Source organism: Oncorhynchus keta, unplaced genomic scaffold, assembly GCF_023373465.1.
Source record: "Oncorhynchus keta strain PuntledgeMale-10-30-2019 unplaced genomic scaffold, Oket_V2 Un_contig_14927_pilon_pilon, whole genome shotgun sequence".
Lineage (NCBI taxonomy): Eukaryota > Metazoa > Chordata > Actinopteri > Salmoniformes > Salmonidae > Oncorhynchus > Oncorhynchus keta.
The window spans coordinates 31,613-47,951 of NW_026279029.1; the positions used below are offsets into that span (position 1 = coordinate 31,613).

Here is a 16,339-nt window from a genome sequence, read left to right on the forward strand (position 1 = left end):
CCAATTGATTCTTCATGAGATGCACTTTTGAGAAATTTAGACAACTGGTTGATTGTTGGTTGAACTAACACTTTACATTCCTTCATGAGTGAGGGTCAATTTCACCTGCACGATTCATCAATTCATGTTTTTGTACAAAAGGTCTAATAGAAATGTGTAAAACTATGCTTGACAGTTTATGACAAATAGTTCAACAATTTTGCATGTAATGGCTTATGCAAGGAACTAATGCCTAGATGTTTTGAGGGGTAAGACTATTCAACAGAGAACCATCTACTACATTTTGATCAACATGACATGAGCAATTGATAATGTGGAAAAAAGCTGACACTTGTACATTATCAATTGCAATTTGCTCAAAAGGAATAAGAAATTGCTTTAATGATGTGCACAAGTGACTAGATGATTTGGAATTTGTACAAGTAGTATCAAGAATTGCACTTTTGATCTAAGAAATGCACTGAGAAAAACTGTAAAGGTTGAGACCGAGTTTGCGTCTCTGACATGGGTAGGCAGACCTTTCCATAAAAATGTAGCTCTATGGGAGAAAGCCCTGCCTCCAGCTGTTTGCTGAGAAATTCTAGGGACAATTAGGAGGCCTGCGTCTTGTGACCTTAGCGTACATGTAGGTATGTACGGCAGGACCAAATCAGAGAGATAGGTAGGAGCAAGCCCATGTAATGCTTTGTAGGTTAGCAGTAAAACCTTGAAATCAGCCCTTGCTTTGACAGGAAGCCAGTGTAGGGAGGCTAGCACTGGAGTAATATGATCAAATTTTTTGGGTTCTAGTCAGGATTCTAGCAGCCGTATTTAGCACTAACTGAAGTTTATTTAGTGCTTTATCCGGGTAGCCGGTAGAGTAGAGCATTGCAGTAGTCTAACTTAGAAGTGACAAAAGCATGGATTAATTTTTCTGCATCATTTTGGACAGAAAGTTTCTGATTTTTGCAATGTTACGTAGATGGAAAAAAGCTGTCCTTGAAATGGTCCTGATATGTTCTTCAAAAGAGAGATCAGGGTCCAGAGTAACGCCGAGGTCCTTACCAGTTTTATTTGAGACGACTGTACAACCATTAAGATTAATTGTCAGATTCAACAGAAGATCTCTTTGTTTCTTGGGACCTAGAACAAGCATCTCTGTTTTGTCCGAGTTTAAAAGTAGAACGTTTACAGCCATCCACTTCCTTATGTCTGAAACACATGCTTCTAGCGAGGGCAATTTTGGGGCTTCACCATGTTTCATTGAAATGTACAGCTGTGTGTCATCCGCATAGCAGTGAAAGTTAACATTATGTTTTCGAATGACATCCCCAAGAGGTAAAATATATAATTGAAAACAATAGTGGTCCTAAAATGGAACCTTGAGGAACACCGAAATTTACAGTTGATTTGTCAGAGGACAAACCATTCACAGAGACAAACTGATATCTTTCCGACAGATAAGATCTAAACCAGGCCAGAACTTGTCCGTGTAGACCAATTTGAGTTTCCAATCTCTCCAAAAGAATGTAGTGATCGATGGTATCAAAAGCAGCACTAAGGTCAAGGAGCACGAGGACAGATGCAGAGCCTCGGTCTGATGCCATTAAAAGGTCATTTACCACCTTCACAAGTGCAGTCTCAGTGCTATGATGGGGTCTACAACCAGACTGAAGCATTTCGTATACATTGTTTACAATACAATCCACCACATCCGTCTGTAGCATATATATATATACATCTGCTGTGGAAGGAGGCCGAGCTACAGCTGTGTTGGTCAGAGCATGAGACATCACGGAAATCGGTCTTCTCACGAATATGGCTGTAGCGCCCGAACGGTTTGGCCATCAAACTACTTTCATGAACACGAGACTCTCACTACGACCCCCACAAGTGTCACCGGTTTTAAAAAAATCAATGGAAGTATGGAGGTAGTTTTGTGCCGACACAGAAAAAAAGGGGGTTAGATATGGGTCCGGAAATATATATTTTTTAACTTGCAAAAACTCCTTCTCTTCTCCCTGGACATTGAACAGTACCCTACTTAAATAATTGTTCTTCAGGAATAGATGCACAGATGTGACACTAGATAGAGCAGGAGAGCTGTTAAGAGAGCAACAGCAGAGACTGCCCACAGGCCACACACTGGTTGAATCAACGTGGAATAGACATTCTGACATCTGTGTCTAGTGTGTGGATCAGACCTCTGGTACCAGTGTACTCACTGTATCCCGTAGAAACATAACTGTACGATGGGTTGTTGCTGAGGAAACTCCTTTAATAGGATATTACTAACAGGTTACAGGTCGAACATTACAGTTATGCCCACATTTTCCCTCGTCTTTGAAGTGAGAATAACATCACTATCACATCTCAGATAATATACAGACTCTATGCACGGAAAAACAAAATATTTGCATTTGAGGGAGAAGACATGACCCTGAAAAAAATAATAAAAAGAATAACACTGTGATGTCATCTTAGCTAGCCAATAACAGAGTCACCAGGAGACTATCGGGTCGGCTGCATCTGAAGGGTGAGGTTCATGCAGACAGACTGCTAATATGGAGGCTTCACACAAGATAGATACTTCCTAAGATATCCAGTCTGAACCATAGAGATGTCATTGTCTAAACCATAGATATTTCATGGTCTAAACAGCCTGACAGGTTCATTTGATGGCCAGGATGGCATCGTAGGATTTCCCTGTCCGACAGACCTGGACGTTGTGGAAACCAGCGAAGGAGAGCATGTTAGAGTACTGAGAGGGAGGATGCTCCTTTCCCTCCGTCTGGACCAACATGTTGAGGGAGAAGATCTGAGCCATGACCGACCTCGACGGTTCTCAAACAGTAGAGCCTCCACTAACAGAACCCCACCACCTATAGAGAGAGAGAGCGAGAGAGACAGAGAGAGAGAGAGAGCGAGAGAGACAGAGACAGAGAGAGAGAGAGAGAGAGAGAGAGAGAGAGAGAGTGAAGGTGTAATCTTGGCAGTAGAACATCTTAACAGTATATTTGACCTCTCAGCTTCCCTATCAAATCTAAAAATCTCAAATAGAGAACCGAAGAAAATTAACAATAATGACAAATGGTTTGATGAAGAATGCAAAAATCTAAGAAAGAAATGGAGAAACCTGTCCAACCAAAAACATAGAGACCCGGAAAACCTGAGTCTACGCATTCACTATGGTGAATCACTAAAACAATACAGAAATACACTACGGAAAAGAAGGAACAGCATGTCAGAAATCAGCTCAATGTAATTGAAGAATCCATAGACTCTAACCACTTCTGGGAAAATTGGAAAACACTAAACAAACAACAACACAAAGAATGATCTATCCAAAATGGAGATGTATGGGTAAACCACTTCTCCAATCTTTTTGGCTCTATAACAAAAAATAAAGAGCAAAAACATATACATGATCAAATACAGATCTTAGAATCAACTATTAAAGACTACCAGAACCCACTGGATTCTCCAATTACAATGAATGAGTTACAGGACAAAATAAAAACCCTCCAACCCAAAAAGGCCTGTGGTGTTGATGGTATCCTCAATGAAATGATCAAATATACAGACAACAAATTCCAATTGGCTATACTAAAACTCTTTAACATCATACTTAGCTCTGGCAACTTCCCCAATATTTGGAACCAAGGACTGATCACCCCAATCCACAAAAGTGGAGACAAATTTGACCCCAATAACTACCGTGGAATATGCGTCAACAGTAACCTTGGGAAAATCCTCTGCATTATTATTAACAGCAGACTCGTACATTTCCAAACAATGTACTGAACAAATGTCAAATTGGCTTTTTACCAAATTACCGTACAACAGACCATGTATTCACCCTGCGCACCCTAATTGACAACCAAACAAACCAAAACAAAGGCAAAGTCTTCTCATGCTTTGTTGATTTTTAAAAAAGCATTTGACTCAATTTGGCATGAGGGTCTGCTATACAAACTGATGGAAAGTGGTGTTGGGGGTAAAACATACGATATTATAAAATCCATGTACACAAACAACAAGTGTGCGGTTAAAATGGGCAAAAAACACACATTTCTTCACACAGGGTCGTGGGGTGAAACAGGGATGCAGCTTAAGCCCCACCCTCTTCAACATATATATCAACGAATTGGCGCGGGCACTAGAAAAGTCTGCAGCACCCGGCCTCACCCTACTAGAATCCGAAGTCAAATGTCTGCTGTTTGCTGATGATCTGGTGCTTCTGTCACCAACCAAGGAGGGCCTACAGCAGCACCTAGATCTTATGCACAGATTCTGTCAGACCTGGGCCCTGGCAGTAAATCTCAGTAAGACCAAAATAATGGTGTTCCAAAAAGGTCCAGTCACCAGGGCCACAAATACAAATTTCATCTAGACACTGTTGCCCTAGAGCACACAAAAACTATACATACCTTGGCCTAAACATCAGTGCCACAGGTAACTTCCACAAAGCTGTGAACAATCTGAGAGACAAGGCAAGAAGGGCATTCTATGCCATCAAAAGGAACAGAAATTTCAACATACCAATTAGGATTTGGCAAAAATACTTGAATCAGTCATAGAGCCCATTGCCCTTTATGGTTGTGAGGTCTGGGGTCCGCTCACCAACCAAGACTTCACAAAATGGGACAAACACCAAATTGAGACTCTGCATGCAGAATTCTGCAAAAATATCCTCTGTGTACAACGTAGAACACCAAATAATGCATGCAGAGCAGAATTAGACCGATACCCACTAATTATCCCAGAAAAGAGCCGTTAAATTCTATCAAAACCTTCCATAACAGCCATCACATTTAACATTTACATTACATTTAAGTCAAAGACGCTCTTATCCAGAGCGACTTACAAATTGGTGCATACACCTTATGACAACCATAACTTGCATCTAAATCTTGTTGGGGGAGAAGGGGGGGTGAAAGGATTACTTACCCTTACTTACCCTATCCTAGGTATTCCTTGAAGAGGTGGGGTTTCAGGTGTCTCCGGAAGGTGGTGATTGACGCTGTCCTGGCCGTGAGGGAGTTTGTTCCACCATTGGGGGCCAAAGCGAACACTGGGCTGAGCGGGAACACTTCCTCAGTGGTAGGGAGGCGAGCAGCCAGAGGTGGATGAGTGCCCTTGTTTGGGTGTAGGGCCTGATCAGAGCCTGGAACTGAGTTCCCCTCACCTACAGAGAGATGAACCTGGAGAAGAGTCCCCTAAGCAAGCTGGTCCTGGGGCTCTGTTCACAAACACACCCTACAGAGCCCCAGGACAGCAGTACAATTAGACCCAACCAAATCATGAGAAAACAAAAGATAATTACTTGACACATTGGAAAGAATTAACAAAAAAACAGAGCAAACTAGAATGCTATTTGGCCCTACACAGAGAGTACAGAGCGGCAGAATACCTGACCACTGTGACTGACCCAAAATTAAGGAAAGCTTTGACTATGTACAGACTCAGTGAGCATAGCCTTGCTATTGAGAAAGGCCGCCGTAGGCAGGCTCTCAAGAGAAAGAGGCTATGTGCTCTGCCCACAATGAGGTGGAAACAGCTGCACTTCTTAACCTCCTGCCCAATGTATGACCATATTAGAGAGACATACAGATTACACAGATCCACCGAAAACAAACAATTTTGATAAACTCCCATATCTACTGGGTGAAATTCCAGTGTGACATCACAGCAGCAAGATTTGTGACCTGTTGCCACGAGAAAAGGGCAACCAGTGAAGAACAAACACCATTGTGAATACAACCCATATTTATGCTTATTTATTTTATCTTGTGTCCTTTAACCATTTGTACATTGTTAAAACACTGTTTATATATAATATGACATTTGTAATGTCTTTATTGTTTTGAAACTTCTGTATGTGTAATGTTTACTGTTAATTTTTATTGTTTATTTCACTTTATATATTCAATTTATATATTATCTACCTCACTTGCTTTGGCAATGTTAACACATGTTTCCCATGCCAATAAAGTCATTGAATTGAATTTAAATTGAATTGAGAGAGAGAGACAGAGAGAGAGAGAGAGAGAGAGAGAGAGAGAGAGAGAGAGACAGAGAGACAGAGAGACAGAGACAGAGACAGAGAGACAGAGAGAGAGAGAGAGAGACAGAGACAGAGAGAGAGAGAGAGAGAGAGAGAGAGAGAGAGAGAGAGAGACAGAGAGAGACAGAGAGAGAGAGAGAGAGAGAGAGAGAGAGAGAGAGAGAGAGAGATTGATTAACATTGCTACCGGTTGTGCATTTTGGGGTTTTGATTGTTGTGCGCCCTGTCAACAACTTGTGGTGTCTCCCCTCTCATGCACAATTGGGAGCATACTGATATCTGATGTGAATCTGATATCTGAGGTCTGATGTGAATCTCTGCTTTGTCCCCTTTAGTAAATTAAGTAATTTTCGTAGGAGGATCCTTAATTGCAGTTAATTATTGGATGTTTACTTCAGGTTCTTTGAATGCTCAAATTGACTTGTACAAAGAAAATCTACCCTTCCCCCCATCATCTGGAGTGGCCTGGGAGGCTTTCAAGGTCTGCCTGAGGGGCCACATAACCCAACATGCCTCACACAAAAAGAAGGAGAGCGCTGCCAAACAAATGGAATTTAAGAAGCAGATACAAATCAAATACATTTACATTTAAGTCATTTAGCAGACGCTCTTATCCAGAGCGACTTACAAATTGGTGCATTCACCTTATGACATCCAGTGGAACAGCCACTTTACAATAGTGCATCTAAATCTTTTTAGGGGGGTGAGAAGGATTACTTATCCTATCCTAGGTATTCCTTAAAGAGGTGGGGTTTCAGGTGTCTCCGGAAGGTGGTGATTGACTCCGCTGTCCTGGCGTCGTGAGGGCGTTTGTTCCACCATTGGGGGGCCAGAGCAGCGAACAGTTTTGACTGGGCTGAGCGGGAACTGTACTTCCTCAGTGGTAGGGAGGCGAGCAGGCCAGAGGTGGATGAACGCAGTGCCCTTGTTTGGGTGTAGGGCCTGATCAGAGCCTGGAGGTACTGAGGTGCCGTTCCCCTCACAGCTCCGTAGGCAAGCACCATGGTCTTGTAGCGGATGCGAGCTTCAACTGGAAGCCAGTGGAGAGAGCGGAGGAGCGGGGTGACGTGAGAGAACTTGGGAAGGTTGAACACCAGACGGGCTGCAGCGTTCTGGATGAGTTGTAGGGGTTTAATGGCACAGGCAGGAGCCCAGCCAAGAGCGAGTTGCAGTAATCCAGACGGGAGATGACAAGTGCCTGGATTAGGACCTGCGCCGCTTCCTGTGTGAGGCAGGGTCGTACTCTGCGGATGTTGTAGAGCATGAACCTACAGGAACGGGCCACCGCCTTGATGTTAGTTGAGAACGACAGGGTGTTGTCCAGGATCACGCCAAGGTTCTTAGCGCTCTGGGAGGAGGACACAATGGAGTTGTCAACCGTGATGGCGAGATCATGGAACGGGGAGTCCTTCCCCGGGAGGAAGAGCAGCTCCGTCTTGCCGAGGTTCAGCTTGAGGTGGTGATCCGTCATCCACACTGATATGTCTGCCAGACATGCAGAGATGCGATTCGCCACCTGGTCATCAGAAGGGGGAAAGGAGAAGATTAATTGTGTGTCGTCTGCATAGCAATGATAGGAGAGACCATGTGAGGTTATGACAGAGCCAAGTGACTTGGTGTATAGCGAGAATAGGAGAGGGCCTAGAACAGAGCCCTGGGGGACACCAGTGGTGAGAGCGCGTGGTGAGGAGACAGATTCTCGCCACGCCACCTGGTAGGAGCGACCTGTCAGGTAGGACGCAACCAAGCGTGGGCCGCGCCGGAGATGCCCAACTCGGAGAGGGTGGAGAGGAGGATCTGATGGTTCACAGTATCGAAGGCAGCCGATAGGTCTAGAAGGATGAGAGCAGAGGAGAGAGAGTTAGCTTTAGCAGTGCGGAGCGCCTCCGTGATACAGAGAAGAGCAGTTTCAGTTGAATGACTAGTCTTGAAACCTGACTGATTTGGATCAAGAAGGTCATTCAGAGAGAGATAGCGGGAGAGCTGGCCAAGGACGGCACGTTCAAGAGTTTTGGAGAGAAAAGAAAGAAGGGATACTGGTCTGTAGTTGTTGACATCGGAGGGATCGAGTGTAGGTTTTTTCAGAAGGGGTGCAACTCTCGCTCTCTTGAAGACGGAAGAGACGTAGCCAGCGGTCAGGGATGAGTTGATGAGCGAGGTGAGGTAAGGGAGAAGGTCTCCGGAAATGGTCTGGAGAAGAGAGGAGGGGATAGGGTCAAGCGGGCAGGTTGTTGGGCGGCCGGCCGTCACAAGACGCGAGATTTCATCTGGAGAGAGAGGGGAGAAAGAGGTCAGAGCATAGGGTAGGGCAGTGTGAGCAGAACCAGCGGTGTCGTTTGACTTAGCAAACGAGGATCGGATGTCGTCGACCTTCTTTTCAAAATGGTTGACGAAGTCATCTGCAGAGAGGGAGGAGGGGGAGGGGGAGGAGGATTCAGGAGGGAGGAGAAGGTGGCAAAGAGCTTCCTAGGGTTAGAGGCAGATGCTTGGAATTTAGAGTGGTAGAAAGTGGCTTAAGCAGCAGAGACAGAGGAGGAAAATGTAGAGAGGAGGGAGTGAAAGGATGCCAGGTCCGCAGGAGGCGAGTTTTCCTCCATTTCCGCTCGGCTGCCCGGAGCCCTGTTCTGTGAGCTCGCAATGAGTCGTCGAGCCACGGAGCGGGAGGGAGGACCGAGCCGGCCTGGAGGATAGGGGACATAGAGAGTCAAAGGATGCAGAAAGGGAGGAGAGGAGGGTTGAGGAGGCAGAATCAGGAGATAGGTTGGAGAAGGTTTGAGCAGAGGGAAGAGATGATAGGATGGAAGAGGAGAGAGTAGCGGGGAGAGAGAGCGAAGGTTGGGACGGCGCGATACCATCCAGTAGGGGCAGTGTGGGAAGTGTTGGATGAGAGCGAGAGGGAAAAGGATACAAGGTAGTGGTCGGAGACTTGGAGGGGAGTTGCAATGAGGTTAGTGGAAGAACAGCATCTAGTAAAGATGAGGTCGAGCGTATTGCCTGCCTTGTGAGTAGGGGGGGAAGGTGAGAGGGTGAGGTCAAAAGAGGAGAGGAGTGGAAAGAAGGAGGCAGAGAGGAATGAGTCAAAGGTAGACGTGGGGAGGTTAAAGTCGCCCAGAACTGTGAGAGGTGAGCCGTCCTCAGGAAAGGAGCTAATCAAGGCATCAAGCTCATTGATGAACTCTCCGAGGGGACCTGGAGGGCGATAAATGATAAGGATGTTAAGCTTGAAAGGGCTGGTAACTGTGACAGCATGGAATTCAAAGGAGGCGATAGACAGATGGGTAAGGGGAGAAAGAGAGAATGACCACTTGGGAGAGATGAGGATCCCGGTGCCACCAACCCGCTGACCAGAAGCTCTCGGGGTGTGCGAGAACACGTGGGCGGACGAAGAGAGAGCAGTAGGAGTAGCAGTGTTATCTGTGGTGATCCATGTTTCCGTCAGTGCCAAGAAGTCGAGGGACTGGAGGGAGGCATAGGCTGAGATGAACTCTGCCTTGTTGGCCGCAGATCGGCAGTTCCAGAGGCTACCGGAGACCTGGAGCTCCACGTGGGTCGTGCGCGCTGGGACCACCAGATTAGGGTGGCCGCGGCCACGCGGTGTGGAGCGTTGGTATGGTCTGTGCAGAGAGGAGAGAACTGGGATAGACAGACACATAGTTGACAGGCTACAGAAGAGGCTACGCTAATGCAAGGAGATTGGAATGACAAGTGGACTACACGTCTCGAATGTTCAGAAAGTTAAGCTTACGTAGCAAGAATCTTATTGACTAAAATGATTAAAATGATACAGTACTGCTGAAGTAGGCTAGCTGGCAGTGGCTGCGTTGTTGACTTTGCAGGCTAGCTGGCAGTGGCTGCATTGTTGACACTACACTAATCAAGTCGTTCCGTTGAGTGTAATAGTTTCTACAGTGCTGCTATTCGTGGGCTAGCTGGCTAGCTATGTTGTGTTGATTACGTTACGTTGCGTTAAAGAACGACAATAGCTGGCTAGCTATTGATACAAAGACGGCTATGTAGCTAGCTATGTAGCTAGCTACGATCAAACAAATCAAACCGTTGTGCTGTAATGAAAGGAAATGAAAATGTGATACTACCTGTGGAGCGAAGCGGAATGCGACCGGATTGTTGAGTGCGGAAGTTCTATTCGGTAGACGTTGGCTAGCTGTTGGCTAGCTAGCAGTGTCTCCTACGTTAAGGACGACAAATAGCTGGCTAGCTAACCTCGGTAAATTAAGATAATCACTCTAAGACTACACACTCTAAACTACACAATTATCTTGGATACGAAGACAGCAAAGACAACTATGTAGCTAGCTAACACTACACTAATCAAGTTGTTCAGTTGAGTGTAATAGTTTCTACAGTGCTGCTATTCGGTAGACGGTGGACGTTTGCTAGCTGGCTAGCTGCTGGGCAGATAGCAGTGTAGACTACGTTAGGACGACGAAATACGATAATTACGCAATTATCTTTGATACAAAGACGGCTATGTAGCTAGCTAAGAAGAAATTGCTAAGATTAGACAAATCAAACCGTTGTACTATAATGAAATGTAATGAAATGTAATGAAAAGTTATACTACCTGCGGAGCAAAGTGCGGATGCGACCGCTCGCTCCAACCCGGAAGTACTAGACGAGAAGGCGAGGTCAGTACAGGGACATCAAAGCTGGGTTTACTCAATCCTGCACTGGAGAGGCTGCTGCCCAGTATACATGGAATCACTGGCCACTTTAAAAATGTTTACATACTGCTTTACTCATTTCACATGTATATACTGTGTTCTAATCTACTGCATTTTAGTCAATGCCATTCCGACATTGCTCCTCCTAATATTTATAAATTTCTTCATTCCATTCTTTTATTTTTAGATGTGTGTTGTTGTGAATTTTTAGATACTACTGCACTGTTGGAGCTATGAACACAAGCATTTCAATACACCTGCTAAATAACATCTGCTAAATATGTGTATGTGACCAATATAATTTGATTTGATAACACTGGTTACATTTCTGGAACGTTTCTGTGATGGGGTAGACTGCCCTGAGATTCAGACTGTGCCGAAGATTATTCTGATCCATTATGGCAACACGTCTATCTAACATAGTCCTTCAGATGCACAACTTGTTGTCTGAGTCTCTAGAGGTCGAGGCTGTGGTTGAATGGCCTCGTCAGGTTCTAGGCAGTGTGTCAGGCTTTGCCAGGTCAGTGTCTGTCATTTATAGTCCATTGTCCTGACTGTGGTTGTATCCACAGTTTCACAAAAGAAACATGTCGCATGGCCCTCTTGCTATTCCTTTCCAGGACAACAGAGTTCCCCTTCCTGTCCATGCTAAACAACTCATGGTGTAATCATAACAACAGACAGGAATTCAAGTTCTTCTGCTCACCCGGCCTGCCGAATTCCTCACAATCAAATGCCGGCCATATTACCTTCTAAGAGAATTCTCGTAATTTATAATCACAGCTGTGTACATTCCCCTAAAGCAGACACCAAGATGGCCCTAAAGTAACTTCACTGGACTCTATGTAAACTGGAAACCATATATCCTGAGGCTGCATTTATCATAGCTGGAGATTTTAATAAAGCAAATTTGAGAACAAACTACCTGCCCTCCATGACACCTACAGCACCCGATGTCACAGAACGGCCGAAAAGATCATCAAGGACAACAACCACTCAAACCACTGCCTGTTCACAGCGCTATCATCCAGAAGGCGAGGTCAGTACAAGTGCATCAAAGCTGGGACCGAGAGATTGAGAAACAGCTTCTATCTCAAGGCCATCAGACTGTTAAACAGCCATCACTAACTCAGAGAGGCTGCTGCCTACATGGAGACCCAAACACTGGCCACTTTAACAAATGGATCACTAGCCACTTTAAATAATACCACTTTAATAATGTTTACATATCTTACATTACTCATCTCATATGTAAATACTGTACTCTATACCATCTTGTTGCATCTTGCCTATGCCACTCGGACATTGCTCATCCATATATTTATATGTACATATTTTCATTCCCCCTTTTTAGATTTGTGTGTATTAGGTAGTTGTTGGGGAATTGTTGTTAGATATTTCTGCGCTGTCGGAACCAGAAGCACAAGCATTTCGCTACACTCGCATTAAAATCTGCTACCCATGTGTATGTGACCAATACAATTTGATATGAATTTTATTTTATTTGAACATGGAACTCACCTGGTTGACATTATGAAACACTAAAACACCTGGTTGACAACATAAAAAACACTCACCTGGTTGACAACATAAAACACTCACCTGGTTGACAACATAAAACACTCACCTGGTTGACAACATAAAACACTCACCTGGTTGCCTGGTTGACAACATAAAAAACACTCACCTGGTTGACAACATAAAACACTCACCTGGTTGACAACATAAAACACTCACCTGGTTGACAACATAAAACACTCACCTGGTTGACAACATGCATGGATCTTCTTCAGCAGCTGAACACATTTCTCTTCCTTCCAGTCATGGAGGATTCTGGCCAAGATGTACAGATCAGCTGGAGGGATGTCTCCACCAAAGAAGTCTCCTACAAAACACCATCATTCATTTATACAGACTGATGATCTGAGGTGTTGAGGTTAGGAGGGTTAACGATGCTCACCCTCCTGAAACACGAAGGTATCATCCTGTTCAGAGAAGTGCTGTCTGGCTGTCTGGATGACTGTAGGAAGGTCCAGCACAGTGACAGAGGAGGAGGGGTAGGCCTTGGACAGCTCCCTGGCCAGAGCCCCCGAACAACCTGCAACAGGCCAACAACACCACCACACATTATCACCACCACACAATATCACCAACAACACACAATATCACCACCACCACACATTATCACCACCACCACACAATATCACCACCACCACACAATATCACCACCACCACACATTATCACCACCACCACACAATATCACCACCACCACACAATATCACCAACACCACCACACAATATCACCACCACCACACAATATCACCACCACCACACATTATCACCACCACCACACAATATCACCACCACCACACATTATCACCACCACACAATATCATCACCACACAATATCACCAACAACACACAATATCACCACCACCACACATTATCACCACCACCACACAATATCACCACCACCACACAATATCACCACCACCACACATTATCACCACCACCACACAATATCACCACCACCACACAATATCACCAACACCACCACACAATATCACCACCACACAATATCACCACCACCACACAATATCACCACCACCACCACACATTATCACCACCACACAATATCACTACCACCACACAATATCACCACCACCACACAATGTCACCACCACACAATATCACCACCACCACACAATATCACCACCACCACACAATATCACCACCACCACCACACAATATCACCACCACCACCACACAATATCACCACCACCACACAATATCACCACCACCACCACACAATACCACCACCACCACCACACATTATCACCACCACACAATATCACTACCACCATACAATATCACCACCGCACAATATCACCACCACCACACAATATCACCACCACCACACAATATCACCACCACATAATATCACCACCACCACACATTATCACCACCACCACACAATATCACCACCACCACCACACAATATCACCACCACCGCACAATATCCCACCACCACACAATATCACCACACTACACAATATCACCACCACACAATGTCATCACCACCACACATTTACATTTACATTTAAGTCATTTAGCAGACGCTCTTATCCAGAGCGACTTACAAATTGGTGCATACACCTTATGACAACCAGTGGAACAGCCACTTGCATCTAAATCTTGTTGGGGGGGGAGAAGGATTACCTACCCTTACTTACCCTATCCTAGGTATTCCTTGAAGAGGTGGGGTTTCAGGTGTCTCCGGAAGGTGGTGATTGACTCCGCTGTCCTGGCGTCGTGAGGGAGTTTGTTCCACCATTGGGGGGCCAGAGCAGCGAACAGTTTTGACTGGGCTGAGCGGGAACTGTACTTCCTCAGTGGTAGGGAGGCGAGCAGGCCAGAGGTGGATGAACGCAGTGCCCTTGTTTGGGTGTAGGGCCTGATCAGAGCCTGGAGGTACTGAGGTGCCATTCCCCTCACAGCTCCCAGGCGAGCACCATGGTCTTGTAGCGGATGCGAGCTTCAACTGGAAGCCAGTGGAGAGAGCGGAGGAGCGGGGTGACGTGGAGAGAACTTGGGAAGGTTGAACACCAGACGGGCTGCGGCGTTCTGGATGAGTTGTAGGGTTTAATGGCACAGGCAGGGAGCCCAGCCAACAGCGAGTTGCAGTAATCAAGACGGGAGATGACAAGTGCCTGGATTAGGACCTGCGCCGCTTCCTGTGTGAGGCAGGGTCGTACTCTGCGGATGTTGTAGAGCATGAACCTACAGGAACGGGACACCGCCTTGATGTTAGTTGAGAACGTCAGGGTGTTGTCCAGGATCACGCCAAGGTTCTTAGCGCTCTGGGAGGAGGACACAATGGAGTTGTCAACCGTGATGGCGAGATCATGGAACGGGCAGTCCTTCCCCGGGAGGAAGAGGAGCTCCGTCTTGCTGAGGTTCAGCTTGAGGTGGTGATCCGTCATCCACACTGATATGTCTGCCAGACATGCAGAGATGCGATTCGCCACCTGGTCATCAGAAGGGGGAAAGGAGAAGATTAATTGTGTGTCGTCTGCATAGCAATGATAGGAGAGACCATGTGAGGTTATGACAGAGCCAAGTGACTTGGTGTATAGCGAGAATAAGAGAGGGCCTAGAACAGAGCCCTGGGGACACCAGTGGTGAGAGCGCGTGGTGAGGAGACAGATTCTCGCCACGCCACCTGGTAGGAGCGACCTGTCAGGTAGGACGCAATCCAGCGTGGGCCGCGCCGGAGATGCCCAACCGGAGAGGGTGGAGAGGAGGATCTGATGGTTCACAGTATCGAAGGCAGCCGATAGGTCTAGAAGGATGAGAGCAGAGGAGAGAGAGTTAGCTTTAGCAGTGCGGACCTCCGTGATACAGAGAAGAGCAGTCTCAGTTGAATGACTAGTCTTGAAACCTGACTGATTTGGATCAAGAAGGTCATTCTGAGAGAGATAGCGGTAGAGCTGGCCAAGGACCACGCTCAAGAGTTTTGGAGAGAAAAGAGAGAAGGGATACTGGTCTGTAGTTGTTGACATCGGAGGGATCGAGTGTAGGTTTTTTCAGAAGGGGTGCAACTCTCGCTCTCTTGAAGACGGGAGGGACGTAGCCAGCGGTCAGGGATGAGTTGATGAGCGAGGTGAGGTAAGGGAGAAGGTCTCCGGAAATGGTCTGGAGAAGAGAGGAGGGGATAGGGTCAAGCGGGCAGGTTGTTGGGCGGCCGGCCGTCACAAGACGCGAGATTTCATCTGGAGAGAGAGGGGAGAAAGAGGTCAGAGCATAGGGTAGGGCAGTGTGAGCAGAACCAGCGGTGTCGTTTGACTTAGCAAACGAGGATCGGATGTCATCGACCTTCTTTTCAAAATGGTTGACCAAGTCATCTGCACCAGGGAGGAGGGAGGGGGAGGATTCAGGAGGGAGGAGAAGGTGGCAAAGAGCTTCCTAGGGTTAGAGGCAGATGCTTGGAACTTAGAATGGTAGAAAGTGGCTTTAGCAGCAGAGACAGAGGAGGAAAATGTAGAGAGGAGGGAGTGAAAGGATGCCAGGTCCGCAGGAGGCGAGTTTTCCTCCATTTCCGCTCGGCTGCCCGGAGCCCTGTTCTGTGAGCTCGCAATGAGTCGTCGAGCCACGGAGCGGGAGGGAGGACCGAGCCGGCCTGGAGGATAGGGGACATAGGGAGTCAAAGGATGCAGTAAGGGAGGAGAGGACAGGGGTTGAGGAGGCAGAATCAGGAGATAGGTTGGAGAAAGTTTGAGCAGAGGGAAGAGAAGATAGGATGGAAGAGGAGAGAGTAGCGGGGAGAGAGAGCACAAGGTTGGGACGGCGCGATACCATCCGAGTAGGGGCAGTGTGGGAAGTGTTGGATGAGAGCGAGAGGGAAAAGGATACAAGGTAGTGGTCGGAGACTTGGAGGGGAGTTGCAATGAGGTTAGTGGAAGAACAGCATCTAGTAAAGATGAGGTCAAGCGTATTGCCTGCCTTGTGAGTAGGGGGGAAGGTGAGAGGGTGAGGTCAAAAGAGGAGAGGAGTGGAAAGAAGGAGGCAGAGAGGAATGAGTCAAAGGTAGACGTGGGGAGGTTAAAGTCG

General features: G+C 46.4%; 1 protein-coding gene across 1 annotated transcript; it reads right to left on the bottom strand.

Moving 5' to 3' along the window:
- Positions 1 to 2,236: 2,236 nt before the first annotated feature.
- Positions 2,237 to 12,892, bottom strand: LOC118369107 (acetylserotonin O-methyltransferase; the record flags this gene model as incomplete). Its single annotated transcript, XM_035753590.2, is given in 4 exon segments — positions 2,237 to 2,811; positions 2,814 to 2,861; positions 12,491 to 12,613; positions 12,689 to 12,892. Coding segments are annotated over 4 exon segments (536 nt in total), but the record flags the coding sequence as incomplete, so codon positions are not given.
- Positions 12,893 to 16,339: the final 3,447 nt, after the last annotated feature.